The sequence below is a fragment of the Calcarisporiella thermophila genome (genome assembly GCF_041956535.1).
Source record: "Calcarisporiella thermophila strain CBS 279.70 unplaced genomic scaffold VTP21scaffold_5, whole genome shotgun sequence".
NCBI lineage: Eukaryota > Fungi > Calcarisporiellomycota > Calcarisporiellomycetes > Calcarisporiellales > Calcarisporiellaceae > Calcarisporiella > Calcarisporiella thermophila.
In genome coordinates this window covers 392986-409522 of record NW_027192195.1, presented here as the reverse complement: position 1 = coordinate 409522, position 16537 = coordinate 392986, and the positions used below count along the sequence as shown (strand labels likewise).

Below are 16537 nucleotides of genomic sequence, written 5' to 3'. Positions count from 1 at the left end.
CAACAAACCTTAATGGGCACTTGATGCATCACACAAAAGTAGAATCCTATTTTTCTGTTTTTTCCCCCCTCCACTCACCCACCCATATACACTTTAGCCAAATAGAACAAATAAAATGCCGGCTCGTGCCAAGCGCATCAAAACCGCTAGTAATTCGCCCGCCATTCGCGATGTCCTAACGCGCTCCTGTAAGCGGAGAAGAGAAAGTGATGAGGAGAAGTACTCTAGCGGTAACTTGTTATTCTTCCCATCCCGTACAAGCCATAATTCTGAAATGACGCTCACCCAATCTCATGGGCCATCGGCCATGTTGGTTTCTAGAGATGCTATCCTCCATGACAGAGGAAGAAAGCGAGGAGAATGCTGGTGTGGGGAGGATGGTGAAGCGTGTGCGAAGCACGAGGGAGCAAAGTGCCGATTTGAGGAAATGGTAAAGTTCAAACCTATCCTTCACAGCCATATACTAAGTTAGGAATATAATGTTTATGGCTTTCTAGCCTGGACGATCCCCAATTCAATGACCTTGAGCTGGAAGGTATAGAGCTACTCTCCAGAGACGATGCGCAGCTGGTGGAGCAGCTCCAAATAGCGGCGGAAAAATGCCGTGCTGCTATTGTCAGAGCCGACAGGCGGCTGCAAGCTGCAGAGCGAGCGGCCGAAATGCTATGTGAAGCAGAGACCAAACGGGCGCGGGATGATTATTTAGTGAGTAGCCAGTGGAACGCTTAGAAACCTCTACCCGGGCAAAATAGAATTCATCTGACTTCTTGCTTTTGCCAACCCTTCTTAGACAAGAAGAGATACTCTTCGTCAGGAGATAAAGAAGAGCATCTTTGTGCGAGTTTCCAAGATGCGGGATGAGACGTTTTCAAGCGACAAAGAAGGGGAAGTGTCAAGCCTAGTCCGCGGCGTGCAGCGCGGTCACTATGTGTCTCCCTCTGGCCTAAACCAAAGAGAAGTCGAAGGAGACCTTTTAAAAATTCGAAATCAACCACAGCTTTTGCCCCCTGTTGCTTTACGGTCTCCATCACCCTTAGACTTCACAGAATCACAGAAGACGCTTCTACCGCCGCTCGCATCGTCCTCTCAACCTCCGCCGTCGCTCCCCTCGCTCTCAACCCTTCTTCCCTCTCTACATCGACAGAACCCCTCTCCTCAGACTAAAGGCCCTCAAAATGGAAGCTTTGCCTATTATCACTTCCAGCCCTCATACTACTAAATATCGTTAAATGAGTATAGTTAAGTGTGGAAGGACTCTGTGTTTAATTGTTTAATCTGCTTTCTATTTGTGTATAATTTTTTTTTTCTTGTTTATTAGTACACTATCGTCAATCCACTGAGTTTATAATGTTTTTTTTTTTTCTCAATTTTCGTAAGGTTTTAGCTCGCACTTGCTGAGCAAGTGTGACGGTAAATCGGGGTTTGCAAGGGACATCTCCACTTTTGAACCCGCATAATTTTCTCTACGAAATTTAGTAGTATTATAATAATGCAAATTACATTTTTCCTCCATACCTCGATCACTTTTTCCGTATAATTTACCGGTCATGAACGTTCGTGATTCCTATTCACTCAGCACCAGCGCACATCTTAGCCTTCCACTTACTCCTCGTGATTCTTTGATGCCGGGAGTAGCAATACCTTTGCATCCAGGAGGCAAATATTCATCAATATATGGAACGCAAAACATACCGCCAGAAGGAGGGAGAGAAAGGTTGGTTCTGGTGCTTTTCGTCGTCCTTTAATATTTTTTATTGTTTACTTTATCATGGATAGGGGACGTTCCACTCCCAGTTCCCTCACTTCCGGGCAGCATTCTCTGGACCCCGACGCAGAGGTTTTTCTTGTGCATCAAGCTCACATGTTACGCAAAGAACTTGAAGGTTACCGGAAAGAAAATGAAGACTTGCGGCGCGAAATCGAGATGGCAAATAGGGAATGCGAAAACTATCGAGGCGAGCTCAGAGCCTCATTCCGCGATTCAGACTCTCAAAATGATAAATATATGCTTCTTGTGAAAGAAAATGAGGCTCTGAAGAAGAAGCTTAGACGTCTTGAAGAGGAATTCACTCTGGAAAAACGGAGCCTTGCCGAGATATACGAGAAGAAGTTAGAGGAGTTAGAGGGTCAGTTGGGCGAACTTCAGAGCACAAACCAGAAATTGAGGCTGCAGTTGACAAGCCTGGGGGTTGAGCCTGTCACTGCGTTGCCGCCAGAACTCGAGGGAGAGGGAGGGGGAGTGGCTGACGAAGACCGGCTCTTCATCGAAGAGCAGTATAGGAAAGCTATTCAAAATAAGACAGCGTACTCTGAAGAAAGAGCGAAGCACCTCAATGGCATTACGGTAAGCTAGAACAGGCGGGGAGACGCGATTGGGCTGTTGCTCATTCTTATTTCTGTGTTTTAGGAAATGATGGGCCTCCTAGAGTATGAGTTACAAAAGCTACAGTCCGCCGTTTTGGTCAATGACCTCATCGACGCCCACTCCTCACCCATATATGCACGGGGAGATTCGGCTGCCGCAGCCATTGACTCCAGTCCGGACGGCCCCCATCCCCCCCTTCTCACTCGCTCGCCCTCCGTCGGGTCCTCGCAGGCGTCGTCTCCTCTGATGTCCCCTCAGTTGTCCGCGCATCATGTGTTGGCACGGGTGGAAAAGCCGATGGTGAAGGCGTTGGTTCTCTCTAGATGATTGCTTTCCACGATTCAGTATATAGCCCTGTAATTTATTAGCATAATTCATCCCACGGATTTTCCTTTGCAACGTTTGTCACTAGCGCATCTGCCTTTATTCTCTGCTCACACACTTTTTTGCATTTTGTACGATACTTGCTTACTACTACTGTCCTTGCTTGTCCTCCCAATATATGTTTGATTTGGCTTTCGCCCACAACCTCGTCAATACGGGCTAGTGTCTTTGTGCCGATTTATTTTTTGGGTGCTGATTCGGCCCTTTAAATTGCGGCCGATATATGATCGTGCTTATTAGTCGAAACCGATCGAATCGACGCTGACCTGAATTCCTGAGCGCCGCGGCCATTGGTCAGGCTAAGATCCATTTTATTGCTTTTTTATGTGGGTACCGTTGCTCGAACCTTTGGACTTTTTTTATCCTCGCCAGCTCCCGCTCGCTGCTCTACTTTGTTTGCTAGACCTGACCTTCTCTGCGGGATTCTCCCTCCCAGCCCTCCCCTGCCCTGCCCGCCTTCTCTCCTTAATAATTGCACACGAAGGTAATCTACCGGCCTTGCAGACTAGCTGTGACTTCTCGCTTAATGCATTGGTGTATTAGGTTTCCCTTCTAATTCGATCGCACTGGCTTATTTGTCATTCCAATCCTCTTTGCCCTTGCTTATTTCTTCGATGGCCTTGTTTGTGTCCGGAGCGGTGATTGACCTGGAGGAGCGCGGAATTCTGGATGACATATTTGGCGGGGGGAATACGGACAAGAAGCCGGACGAGCCCACGAAATCCGCTGGCCCGACCCAGCCGAGTGAGCCTAACCCTCCGCCCTCATCAAAGGAGCCGCCGAAAACCAGCGAGAAGCCCTCTTCGGTACCGCCCGGGCCCACGGATAGTAAGCCTGTGGACCCCACTCTCCCTCCCTCCTCGTCTCAGCCCCCCCAACCCTCTGAAAGACCTAACAGCTCTGTAGCGCCAACCCAGCCACAATCCCCCCTTCCTACCTCTAATAACCCTCAGCCTAAATCCACCATCACGAGCGGGACTATCACGTCCTTCACAACTGCGCCCTTTTCATCCGGAGCATCCGGTTCCGCCATCACGTCAGCCACACCTGGCGCTGCAGTTGTGCCGCTTCCCAAGCCTCAACAAGATGAGAGCGGTGGGCAATTAATGACGGCAGGCATTGCAATTGCATGTGTGGTCGTCGCGGCAGGCATCGGGATCTTCGTTTTCAGAAAATGGAAGCTTTCACCCTCGCGACGATTCAAGGAGGACCGCTTGGGGGATGAGCCGACTCCCGCCTACACTATGCGAAGTAAGGAGACGGACTCGGACTTTTTGAGGCATTTGCAAGAGTCTTGAGAACTCCTCCCCAAAATAAAAGGAACCGGCGTGGTGAGCGTTGTAAAGGTTGTGTTTTCTTTTCGTTAATTGTACTTGTTAACTTATTCCTTCCTGCATTCATTTATCAATCCTATTTTATTATGCCTTTGTTCCACTTTACTGAGATGTATAGAAGTATTCCTATTTCCTTATATAAGCTCTCTGTTATCCCCACCTACTTCTTGGTATATCAAAGCAGAACCTGGTATGAAGATCTGAAACCGCTAGTAAGATGGTACATTTCCCTCTACGGCTTAGTTTCGGAGTGTAAAAAGACTATATATTCTTCGACTCATAATTTCTCGATATCAAGTTTGCCAACCATTGTAGATCATAATGGCACTTTTCTCTACCCCATTGGCAATTTTAACACGAAGGGGCGCAACTCGAGCTGTTTGCTGTCGTATTCAAATAATACGCGCTCTCAAAACCAATGGATCGCGGTATACTACGCATTTACCTCCAAAGGTTCCCATGCACATAGAGACAACGAATGGCTTTACTGGTAACCGCAATTCGTTGTTTTGCCGGTGTAGCACTAGATCTTGACTGTGGTATATGCTGGTAGAAAAAAAAACCGCGCTTGCTGATAATGATGAATATGTTCGAGATATTAAACAGGCCGTGGGGAGCACTTATGGGTAAATAGATAAGAATTGGGATGCTTTCGGTTTGTGGAAACGAGATGAATTTTTGTGTACTTAGGGGAAATTACTCTCTCAAATGGATGGAGAAACCCCATAACGTCCTCATACTCAAGAAGCCCAACGATGTAAAATCGGAAACAGCCCTCATTGAAATCGCAACGTAATTAATTGCTCTTAGATTTATGCTGTCCCCTTTATTTCCTTCTCTCTTGGATCCATAGTCTTAAACGCTATGACATTATTCTATACTAGATGGTTACATAGCACATACCCAGATTTAAATATCATTGTGGAGCCGGAGGTGGCCGATACTTTTAAAGAGAAATTACCATTCGTATATGTCGTACCCCACGGTAAATACTATGATTTTATGGCTGAGATCGTCTAGAGGTAAACTGGGATACACTCGTGTTCTTAGACCAGAAATCGGAATACTCTCGCACCATTGATCTCGCCATCACCCTCGGTGGAGACGGCACAATCCTCCATCTCTCTTCACTCTTTCCCCATTCCACGCCTCCTATCATCTCTTTTTCTCTGGGAACCCTGGGATTCCTTATCCCATTCCATTTTTCTCAATACAAAACGGCTTTATCAGAAATCTTGCGTGGGAAAATGTCACTTTTGATGCGAATGCGCCTCACTTGCTCACTTCATCAGCCAAACGGAGCAAGGATTTGGAGAGATGGCAAAGAGATAGGGAGTATACAAGTGATGAATGAAGTAAATCTCCATAGGGGGAGACACCCGAGTTTAACGTCTATTGACTGCTATGTGAATGGCGAGTACCTAACGGAAGCAGTGGTAGGCTTTTTTTCCTTTTCAGATGACTCCTGAAATATCTCACTCTAAATTTTTGTTCAAATATTCCATCCATATTTTAGGCTGATGGGCTTATTGTTGCGACGCCAACTGGGTCCACTGCTTATTCTCTCTCGGCAGGAGGTCCTATTGTGCACCCCTCAGTACAATCACTTCTTTTAACCCCGATTTGTCCGCGGTCTCTATCTTTCCGCACGGTGCTCTTACCTCCAGACGTATCCATTCAGCTCAAGGTATTATAGATTATTCTTTTTGCTGTTAAGATGACCTTTCACGGATTTCGTTTTCTCATAGATTGGTGAATCCAGTCGAAGTACGGCTGAAGTCTCCTTTGATGGCCGTGAAGTTTATACCCTTAACAAAGGGGAGTATCTCGAGGTATGCATTGAGACACTCAAATGAAAAACACACATGTTTATTGATTTTCAATTCTAGGTACGAATGTCCAATTATCCAATTCCATGTGTAAATAGGGTGGACGTTGGGGTTGATTTTGTTCGCTTCATCAATGATCTGCTAAAATGGAATCAGAACTTCGAAAATAAGTTGCTACGGCATGGTGTATTAGAGTAGACTTCTCGGGTGTCCAGCTTACTTTTTTATTAGGAGATGCACGCCAAAAAAAAAGGGTTGTGTTAAAATCTGCCACTTCCCATATATCAATACGTAAATGGCTTGATATTATGAGAGTTTGTTTATGGCCATAAGTTCGACTGGCCTATAATCCTCTATGTAGATCTTGCAAATAGTTGATATATTAAACTAAGATAAAATCTCTATTAATCTACCAGCAACGAACATATTACCATTGCTCTGCTCTTGCTTATTATGCTCACCCTAAAGGTGTTTTGATCAACAGAGCAGGTGGTAGCCGAAAAACAAATGTCTCAGTTCTACATCCCATTCTGTCATTATACAACCTACTGGTGCGCTTCAGACAATAATTTACCCTCTTTTATCCCTGCCCTTGTCTATTTCTTACTTTTGTTTCTTTTTATATTGTTTCATTTTTTTTTTTCATGACAACCTATTTAAACGCACAAAATTACTATATATTCCGAGATGGGATCGATTGTCACTCTTGCTAGCTTGTACCAACTCGCTTTTTTATTTTTGTTTTTGTAGGACCTTCTAACAGCTGAAGTAACGCGGGACCATTGCAGAAAACTCGTTGGTTATCATGACATTTAACAATAGCAATATATCTGGAGTGATAGGCATACTAAAGGTGAAAGTGGACATCTACCAAAGTGGTCATCTTTCTTAGTTATTGGATTTCAAACTTCTTTAGATATATTGGGATACTCATAAACTCCTCTGCATAATTTATTCAATTAAACCAATATACCCTTTTTTTTGGGAAAAATATTTGCATATATTATTAATATCACTATTTGATGTGTATATATATTACTAAATCTAATCTGATTTTAGTTTATCAAATTGCAGATTTGCCTGCTTTAGAGGTCTAAAATGATAGCTTAAGTGAGTATAAATGGGATAGACAAAAAAAAAGGCCCTTGCATTAGTTGCAGTAATAGATAGCTGCACCCTTTCTATTCTGATCTCCAGCTCTTGAAAAATACTGAATATTGCATATATTCTCTATATCCCAAGATCAATGATTGGACTGTGGCTCATCTATTTAGTCAAAAGCAAGTCACTCCGCTGAAAATATCTCGGTTGTTTGTTAACTGTTGACTTTGAATGATTAATCAAGCGAGGGGAAATAAGAGTGCCTAATTCTCTGGAATTTTTGCATAATGTTTCTTTCAAAACTCTCGACTTTACCATCACCCTCATTGCTGAGATCCCACATATATCCCTTTTTACATTCTAGATCTGGAACAGCGCTGTTGCCCCCAATAATCTTGCGGAGAAGCGGAGATGCTCCTCGGGCAGCCTTTTCGATTTTTTCGGGTAAAGTGCTTTCTTCATTTTATGGATGTTCGCCATTGAATTCTCCAAGGAAATGTCAAATTAAATCTTGTTATCATTCGCAAACCTTTAGCATTGAGACATGATGTTAAGCCTGGCCCAAAAGATGGGGAAGGATTCACCGTCAACTGGATTACAGCAGAAGGGGAACATATTGTCGTGAAAGCAAATCAGGATGATACTATGCTTGATCTCTCACGGCGCCACGACATTGAACTTGAATGTAGGCTTTTTTATTCCTCTTTGCTCCAATGTCCATCGCAATTAATAATAATCTACTTAATATAATTAAAGGTGCATGCGAAGGGTCGCTTGCTTGCTCCACATGCCATGTTATTGTTGATCAAGAGCACTTTGACAAGATGGAAGAGCCGACTGACGAAGAAAACGATATGCTCGATCTTGCATTCGGATTGACAGAAACCTCACGGCTTGGCTGCCAAATCAAAATGTGTAAAGAGCTTGACGGGATCACAGTGAGAATACCTTCTGCATCGAGAAATATGCGAGTAGATGGTAATTCTTTCATTTTTTTTTTGCCCTTGATATAAGAGATTTAATGCTAATAACCTCTCATATTCATTTAATTAGGATCAAAACCCGCTCATCACTAAAACGCTATATAGATATATACTCTATTTTCTTTTTTGCTTCCTCTTTACTTCTCGCCTATTGGCTATAAATTATCTTCATGTCAATGCTATTTCTCTTTTATAAGAACTAATGTATATCTTACTTCTCTTCAATTTTTTTCTTATTTGAGAGCTCCAAAAGACTGGCCGATTTCTCTATTAGAGGATATCTTGTATAGAATCACAGCAGTAGGATTTGTGGACACCTTGTTCTTGGAGGCGTCAACTTGTGCTGGGGATTTATATTTCAATGGGTGAAGTGAGCCGAACAATAGTGACTTATACTTTTGACAAAAAAGAATAAAGCAAATGCACACGCCAACAATTGAAAAAACCATTCTTATCAACAAATGCAGGAGCGAAGGATACACTTGGAACTATCATTTATAATATTACTTTTCCTAACCTACTATGTCAATTTGCAAAACTAATTGGAACCCTATAATGGTGTACTAAGTAAGACTTGTATGCTTAGCATTTGTAAATGGATTATTATTTGAATAACCATCTCGCTGCTGAGTGAATAGCATAACACTGTATTGTGACGGCTTTTGGAAATTAATATCTTTGGACTGCATATTGTTTATTAAACAACTAATATCTATCTTAGGATTGATGGAAATTGCTCTGCTCATTAGTCATTTGTTTTGAATCGAAATTTTATCTGGCAACCTAATAAATATTCTAATAATTTCTATGTAATAAAGATAGATACCGGGTTGAATGCTTTATTTTATCTTCTCTAGAACGCTGTTCCGATGTTCAGAATTACTGGCAACTTGGAATATCAAGAGGACTAGTGATAAGTACTTCGACACACATTTGACGTTCTTCAATTAACTGAAAGGCGGCGAAATACACATAATGAGCTTATGAGTTTATAGAAAGTGTCCTGGTGAGTTCAATGACACCAAGATGCAGCAATTCCATGGCTAAAATATAAGTAATTGAATATCCATGAGACCAACTTGAGGAAACCAGGAGGGCCGAGCGCAAAGTATTATACTAATTGTTCATGCATTGAATTGCACCAAAAACCAACCACTAATTCGGCTGAATAGATAATTCAAAAAATACTGGAATGCGACTATGATGTTAAAATGTTCGCCCTAAATATATATCGATTTTGATTGATCTGCTGCTTGCAGTAATAAATAAAAAATATGCAAGTGGTGTACGGTAGAAGTTGGTATGCACCTGAAGAATATAGTTTTAAAAGGGATTAAATTGTCGCTTATTTGTCACTATCTGTTCACGCTAACTAAGATAGATGCCATTGCAGTTTCAGGATATTTACTAATATATGAAGCAAGGGTGCGAGTACTTTGAGGCTAATATAATGCTTCCAAAGAATATTATTGTGACATAAGTTAAGAGTGATGGATATACACTTAGCTTAGTCAATCCTAGTCGATTTTGTCTATTTATTTATTCGTGCTTTGCTCATTCCAAAGCATATTACGATATAAACTAGGTATGATATTAATATTTGCAACCAAATTGTGTTCTACCTCATCTATTGACTTAAATTTAGTAATATCACTCCCCACCTCGTGCTAATCAACACTCTGAGCCTCAGCGTGACGCATAAAACTGCTCATCCCTACTTATTCAGTCTTTGTTATATCGAGCGGTTGATTCCTCACATTTTTCAACTAAAAAAATAGGTCGGAACTCAGCAAAACATAGCAGTAGGTAGAATATCCATGGACTTATGCCCATTAGCCATACTTACATGCTTCTATGGATCCTCAACTGAGAAAATATGATTACATGGGGATACGTTATAATAATCTTCCGGTTCTAGTATAAAATAAGGTGTGGAATATAAGTGACACCAATATGAATGTAATACCAGAGATACGGAGTTAACACAGCCACGAGGAACTAGAGCCGGAGGTTACAAAAGTTCATCTGGATCAGGGTTTCTATCGTTACAACAGATTTACTCCAAGGGTAGTACCATTGTCATGAGAGTTAAATCCAAGGTTACGTCAAGGCTCTACTGTGCACACATTTCAACCTTCTTATTCCCACGTTATGAGTAAGTACCTCCTAGTCTCGGTCCTAGCATTACGTGATGTTTGTCCTTCTCTTGATTTGGTTCAAAGAGGTCCAGTATGACGAATTAGCTCAGATTCGGAGGAATTGCAGGGTTAGTCGGGCCACATCAGCCTGTTCTACTAATTAGGATGCCTTGCTGAGGAGCGCGATGGTGCAATCGCTACAAGGTAGGTATCAATGATAAAAGAGCATCATCATTATAATCTTCATTGGTAATCAGGTATATGATCTAATTCTGTGGAATGAACCCGCTTCTAACGGATATAAAAAAATTATTATCTTCAGACTTCTTTTTCTCTTATATTTCTGCAGCTCAGTCTTGTAGAATTTTAAATTTATAAGTTTTAGAAAAAATTTTTGAAGTTATAGACCATTTCTTGACACTGCTTGTAAGACTTTTACTATCATTTCACTTGTTTTACTTGGCAAAATTATGAGCGATATTGATCAAAAGAACGACTCGGTTGGAGAGGCAAAGGGGGCTTTCGAGGCCTTTGAGAACGCGATGGGGCTTCTCATTGCCCAAAATAAGGAGCATGTTGATTTCACCCCCAAAACCCGGGTTGACGGCAAGGTCGCCATCGTTACAGGCGGCGATTCCGGCATTGGTTACCACACTTCTCGGGAGCTGGCCCGTCTAGGGGCACATGTGATCATTGCCTCAAATAATGAACAAAACGGTTTAGAAGCGGTTGCGAAAATTCGTTCTGAAATCAATGATACAAATGGCCTTCAAATCGAATATACTCGACTTAATCTTGAGTCGTTTTCAAGCATCCGTGCCTTTATATCTGCCTTTATTGCCCGGAATATCCCACTTAATTTCTTAGTGAACAATGCTGGAATCTCGCGGAGTCATGAGGAGTCCACCGTAGATGGCTATGATTCGGTATTTGGCGTTAACTATCTTGGCCACTTCCTTTTGACGAACTTGTTACTCGAGAAACTTAAGTCATCAGAGCCAGTTCGAGAAGTTTTCCTTACTAGTGTTATGCACCATTTTGTTTTCGAAATTCCAGATCGTATTGTAAAACCCAACCACTCTGACAATGCCAACCCGCTAGAGGGATACAATTACTCCAAGCTTGCCATTGCGGCCTCCGCAAAGAAGTTCGCAAAGATATTGGAGGGGACGGGAGTTTCGGTGTTCTTTGTGCACCCTGGCCTCGTGCTCACGCCCATCCTGAATCATTTGCCGTCTGAATATCATAAATTTGTTAAATTGGATCAGCTACTGAGCGCAGAACAAGGCGCTGCAACCTCTCTCTATGCACTGCTTGAGCCCAATATTGAAAACCTTTCTGAGCGATATTTGGCTTACTCCCGTGTGGCGGATCACAACCCTGTCATTGACAGTGATGACTTTTTGAATCATCTCTGGGACCGCAGTATAAAATGAGTTGGGCTATCCTAACAAGGATCAGAAAACAGCATTCGAAATATCGAATAAGCAAGAATTATTTCATATATGAATATGTTTTATCTCGAAGGTTTGTTGTATGCTCTGTCTCATTATTTATCGATCTGAAGCCACAGGTATTATTGATAATAAATTATGAGATTAGAAGAAAATATTGTTTCTTTTCAGTGCTTGTTTGATATTGAGAAAACTATTGTAATATCGCTAAAGTTATTAAGTGCCCATCTCGATCGAATATGATTTCAAGTAATTTAAAGATTTCTTATCGGAGATTCATTCTAATTACAGTAATTTGCATCTTATGTATCTCCATTACTGATAACATTTTAAAAATGTTGAAATTTCGTCTACACTTTTAATAACGGTAGTTTCTAATATATTTCTACTATAGGCCGGTAATAAGCCACTGGTGTGCCGAGATCTATACAATAAAACTTCAGAGAGAGACGCTGGTACGATATCTTAGGAAAACATGCTTGGGAGTCCATTTATCACGGTTCAAACGACAGTAAATCACGTGGCTTCTCAAAGCTAAGGAATAGAGGCTGTTGAAGCGATACTTATTTATACGTTACTGTACCCTCTATACAATATATTGCAATCCAATTAAATTTTGAATGAATTCCACTCTCATCCATTAACAATATACAATACATTATGATTTAGGCTACTAAAATGCCGTCAACATTCAGAGAGAGACTCATTCTAAACTGGATTCCACTTCAATTCCTTATATTATTGACTTGATTGTATTTTCTGCCTCGAATTTAGTAAGTTTATTTATATTCTATTGTATTCTCATAATAAATAATTCAAAAATTCACTCTGAGTAATTCCATAACTGATTTATTCCAACACTTATAGATTCTTACTACATTTGATTTGAAATAATGTTTAGATCATAATACTCTATCTGCGGAAAAAGCTCCTTCATACGGTATCACCTGCTGTAGATATGGAAATATCCATATCCACGAAGAAATCGTTCGAAAATATCACGAGTTGCAGGCGGGACGACGTTCAAAATGTACTCAGCGGAGGAGAGAGCATTGTTGACGGCTGTGGGAAACGCCTCCTTGTAGCCTTCTTGATAAATGACGTTTTTCACAAATTCGGCACCATCCTTGGCCTCTTTGTACACGGACATAGCGTCATTATAGTCACAGAGGAAAGTGCTGATATCAGACAGAATATCAGTCCAAACTTTTGGATTTTCTGGGAAGGATAACTCTGGGTGCAACAGAGAGAGGGTGAGGCCCCAAAAGTCAGCGTATCCACTCATCTGACGGAAGTATTTGGATGATCGACAGCCACCTTGAGGGTAAACCATTGCAACCTCGCATTCGAGGAAGCCACCGAGCAATCCTTTATGGAGGGCTTGCTTCCAAACATTGACAAAACTCTGGGATGAAAACGGCTTAACTGCGTCGATTGCAAAGTGCATATATTTTGCAATAGGTGATTCTGAATTCGGATTAGCAAAATGGTCCAGAAATTCGAGCCAGCGAGTGCGAGATGTCTCGCAATAGTCATCCAGGCAAACAGCAACAACCCAAGCACGGGAAATGGCAAGTGCCAGCCCATAGTTATCAGTGGGCACGAGTAATTCCGCCATATAGGAAATAACCCCAATGATACCAGGGTTATAGAGCGCTGTGAGTGGACGTATCTCGGATGCGAGCGTATTTGCAATCTTGATTACACGATTTCTGTCACATTCAAGTACTGCCTTGCTTGGGAAATTGACTGCATCCTTGAATGCCTTATTCCCTATAATGTCGCGAATGATGTCACGGATGTGTGGTTCTTCAACTCCAGACAAATCCAACGACTTGATATATTCTGGAGTCAGTCTATCCGCTGTAACAGGCTTGAACCGTCCAAGATGAATTGTTGGCATATTCACTGATACTTGGGTTGATGAACAATCGATATAAGCGATGGCAAAATAAGAAGTGAAATATCACAACAACAACTATATAAAATAGTTTTGAAAAGAAAAAAATCCAATTGTTGTCGTCTTAAGAGAGGAACTAGCGATGGAGGTTTATAAATTTGATATTTAGCTTGCTAAAAATGCTATTCGTTTGCTTCGTAATCATGGCAACCACAATAGAGTCGAAACCTTTGTGAAACTTCATTGTAAAAGAATATAGAGAATTGGTTAAAAGTGCCATATGGGGTTAGTTCTTTGGAACAAAGATATTACACATGTATGCATCTCTCTCATTTAAGACCATAAAATAATGGCACAATTCTTTGTGAATTCTGATAGTCGAAAAGCTATTGGCTATTATAATTAAAAAAAAACCGGCGTTATCGGCCATGTCCCGAAATAATAGCATAGTGAAGAGGATTAGCTCCTGCACAGCCTAGCAGTATTCATGTAGTGCGGGCTTCAAAGAGATTTATATTAGATTATGATTAAATAATCTTTGATATAGTGTAAACAGGAATTGCCTATTTAGGTCCGTGTCTATTATCCAAATTACAGATACATGGAGACTCACAGATAGATTTTTTTATCAAAATTTTTGAGCTATATTGAATGAATTACGGTCGCTTTGATAGTCCACTAATTAGAATGAATGGCCTAGGTATTGAATCTATATCGCACTTTAATGACTAATAAGGAGAGTACAAAGATGACGCTCCTTAATCGCTAATATCTGCCTTGTGGGGATTGCACCATCGCTCTCCTTAACAAGAAATCTTTTAGTAGACCAGACTGATGTGGCCCTTGTAAACTCTTCAAATCTCCCGAACCTGAGCTGATTTGTCATTCTGAAGAACTGCTAAAACCAAAAGAAGGACGAGGATCGCGCAATGTTAGGACGGAAGTGAGCAAGAAGTGCCTGCTCATAAGGAAATAAGAAGGTTGAAGTGGAGATTGCGTGCAGCATTAAGTAGAGCCTTGACGTAACCTTGGATGCAACTCCTTGGCGATGGTGGTGCCATTGGAGTAATTTATTGTAACGTTGGAAACCCTGATCTCTCGGAGAAAGTTAGTTTTCTTAAGCGACAGTTCTTCGTGGCTGTGCGAATCTTGCGGGGGAACCGTCTCTTTTTCATAATTTCTGTGTAGCTCTATAAATGCAATATATACTTGCTGAAATAAAATGTGATTATTTTTCATGCACCTAATTTTACTCTTGGTATTTCTCGGTGCTCATCAACATGGCTATTTTATCACGCATTATTGGGCTGATAGGGCCATTAGAATTGCTTGCTGCAGTTCCACTTCTCTTGGTTCTACTATATGAGTTTATCACTTACTGCTCAGATCCACATATTCGCAAGTTACCAGCTATCCCAGCTTGGAAGTTTATTTTTTGAGTTATTCGTGGAAAGAGCATTTGGGATTTGCATCACAATTTCCTCAAAGACTTTGGTGAAAAGCATCCAGTGTTTCGTGTGTGGCTCGGAGAATGGATTGTATTTGTTTCTAGCCCAGACACCGCAAAACAGGTTCTTCGCCATACAGAGATATTCCCTAAAAGCCCTCTCGAAGACATGTACCCTGGTTCTACGGTGACCCGAATGCTCGGAGACGAGGTCTTTTCTTCAGAGGGAAAAATATGGCGCCGCCATCGCAAGGCAGCCAACCCAGCTTTCCATAGAGGGTGGAAGATTGAATTATTTTCAAAAAGTGCCAACCAGGCTCTCAGCGTCCTCCATAATACGGCCAAACGCAACGAGGGAGACAAGGGAGTTGTGGTGAACGGTATATTCGGCAATCTGGCGCTGGATGTCATGGGTCGTGCTCTGTATAAATATGAATTTAATGCGCTTCATAATCCAGAATCGCCAGAGGCTGAAAACTTTTACAAAATGCTCTCCCAAGTGTTTAGTGTCACAGGTCTTTTAGTCCCACTGATACACAGAATCAATGGATTTGCAAAGGAGGCAGTGGCAAGAATTGAAAGATTTGAGGCACATATCTTGGGAATCCTGAATGAACGAAAGATGCAGCATAGTAAGACGTTAGCTTCGTCGTCACATGAGCAGCCAGAGACAGAATATCAATCAGATTTGTTGACAACAATCATTGAGGCTAACGAAAAGGAGGTCGGTGGACCAGACTTTCTAACAGATTCTGAGCTCCTTGGCAATCTAAAAGTATTTTATGTTGCTGGCACTGACACATCTGCAAATACTATCGTCACCTGTCTCTACTTCCTCGCAACGAATCCCGATATCCAAGAGCGAGCACGCAATGAAATTATTTCGTATTATGACGATAACGCCACGCCTACAGCTGATATTATTCCAACACATGAACAGGTCAAAAGTCTTACTTATCTTACGGCTATCATCCGAGAGGGTCTGCGTCTTGTTCCCCCAGTACCGCTTATTCCACGGCGTTTTTCGGCCATTGACACGACTCTGGGCGACCACTTTATTCCCGCGCAAACGCCTGTATTCGTTTCAACTATCGGAGTACATTTGAATGATAACGTCTGGCCTGACTCATACAAGTTTGCTCCTGAACGCTTTCTCAACAAGGTAAATAACATAGACTATTATTCGTTCCTTCCATTTGGAGCCGGCCCACGGCAATGCATTGGGATGAATTTTGCCCTCCTTGAAGTTAAAATAAGCTTGTCGGCCATTCTACGCAAGTTTAAAGTATCTCTCGCACCAGGAAGTATTCATTCATACGGACGGCCAGTTATTACATCAGATATGGTTTGTTGCCCAAAGAAACTTGATCTCCAATTCACGCCGCTTTACTAGATGCTTTTTTCCAGAGAAAGCTCTTTCTTAATCTATGGTAACATTTTTGGAAATAAAATATCTTTGCCAGGAAATAGTATCGAAAATTTAAGGTTAAAGTTACGTGTGCTTGTCCTTGTGTAACAAAACCAATGGTGCAAGACATTAATCACATTATAAATATTTGGTTTAGCGAAGGAAAATAGTTAATCCCTTATATACAATTAATG

The 16537-nt window shown here is 41.5% G+C and overlaps 8 protein-coding genes across 8 annotated transcripts; 7 read left to right on the top strand and 1 right to left on the bottom strand.

The window, feature by feature from the left end:
• Nucleotides 1–115: 115 nt before the first annotated feature.
• VTP21DRAFT_9255 (uncharacterized protein) lies at nt 116–1219 on the top strand (the record flags this gene model as incomplete). Its single annotated transcript, XM_069400192.1, has 4 exons — nt 116–230; nt 322–430; nt 498–705; nt 791–1219. The coding sequence occupies 4 exons, from the start codon at nt 116–118 to the stop codon at nt 1217–1219; spliced, it is 861 nt and encodes a 286-aa protein (XP_069254143.1).
• Nucleotides 1220–1547: 328 nt separating this feature from the next.
• On the top strand, nt 1548–2692 carry VTP21DRAFT_9254 (uncharacterized protein; the record flags this gene model as incomplete). Its single annotated transcript, XM_069400191.1, has 3 exons — nt 1548–1714; nt 1777–2344; nt 2408–2692. The coding sequence occupies 3 exons, from the start codon at nt 1548–1550 to the stop codon at nt 2690–2692; spliced, it is 1020 nt and encodes a 339-aa protein (XP_069254142.1).
• A 381-nt stretch (nt 2693–3073) lies between these two features.
• Nucleotides 3074–4047, top strand: VTP21DRAFT_9253 (uncharacterized protein; the record flags this gene model as incomplete). Its single annotated transcript, XM_069400190.1, has 2 exons — nt 3074–3233; nt 3293–4047. The coding sequence occupies 2 exons, from the start codon at nt 3074–3076 to the stop codon at nt 4045–4047; spliced, it is 915 nt and encodes a 304-aa protein (XP_069254141.1).
• A 357-nt stretch (nt 4048–4404) lies between these two features.
• Nucleotides 4405–6110, top strand: VTP21DRAFT_9252 (uncharacterized protein; the record flags this gene model as incomplete). Its single annotated transcript, XM_069400189.1, has 8 exons — nt 4405–4573; nt 4637–4709; nt 4774–4875; nt 4968–5068; nt 5134–5519; nt 5600–5770; nt 5832–5915; nt 5973–6110. The coding sequence occupies 8 exons, from the start codon at nt 4405–4407 to the stop codon at nt 6108–6110; spliced, it is 1224 nt and encodes a 407-aa protein (XP_069254140.1).
• Nucleotides 6111–7300: 1190 nt separating this feature from the next.
• VTP21DRAFT_9251 (uncharacterized protein) lies at nt 7301–8089 on the top strand (the record flags this gene model as incomplete). The annotated part of the gene is made up of 4 exons (XM_069400188.1): nt 7301–7457; nt 7549–7698; nt 7770–7991; nt 8067–8089. The coding sequence occupies 4 exons, from the start codon at nt 7301–7303 to the stop codon at nt 8087–8089; spliced, it is 552 nt and encodes a 183-aa protein (XP_069254139.1).
• A 2098-nt stretch (nt 8090–10187) lies between these two features.
• VTP21DRAFT_9250 (uncharacterized protein) lies at nt 10188–11570 on the top strand (the record flags this gene model as incomplete). Its single annotated transcript, XM_069400187.1, has 2 exons — nt 10188–10262; nt 10566–11570. The coding sequence occupies 2 exons, from the start codon at nt 10188–10190 to the stop codon at nt 11568–11570; spliced, it is 1080 nt and encodes a 359-aa protein (XP_069254138.1).
• Nucleotides 11571–12531: 961 nt separating this feature from the next.
• Nucleotides 12532–13491, bottom strand: VTP21DRAFT_9249 (uncharacterized protein; the record flags this gene model as incomplete). The annotated part of the gene is made up of 1 exon (XM_069400185.1): nt 12532–13491. The coding sequence occupies one exon, from the start codon at nt 13489–13491 to the stop codon at nt 12532–12534; it is 960 nt and encodes a 319-aa protein (XP_069254137.1).
• Nucleotides 13492–15104: 1613 nt separating this feature from the next.
• On the top strand, nt 15105–16328 carry VTP21DRAFT_9248 (uncharacterized protein; the record flags this gene model as incomplete). Its single annotated transcript, XM_069400184.1, has 1 exon — nt 15105–16328. The coding sequence occupies one exon, from the start codon at nt 15105–15107 to the stop codon at nt 16326–16328; it is 1224 nt and encodes a 407-aa protein (XP_069254136.1).
• Nucleotides 16329–16537: the final 209 nt, after the last annotated feature.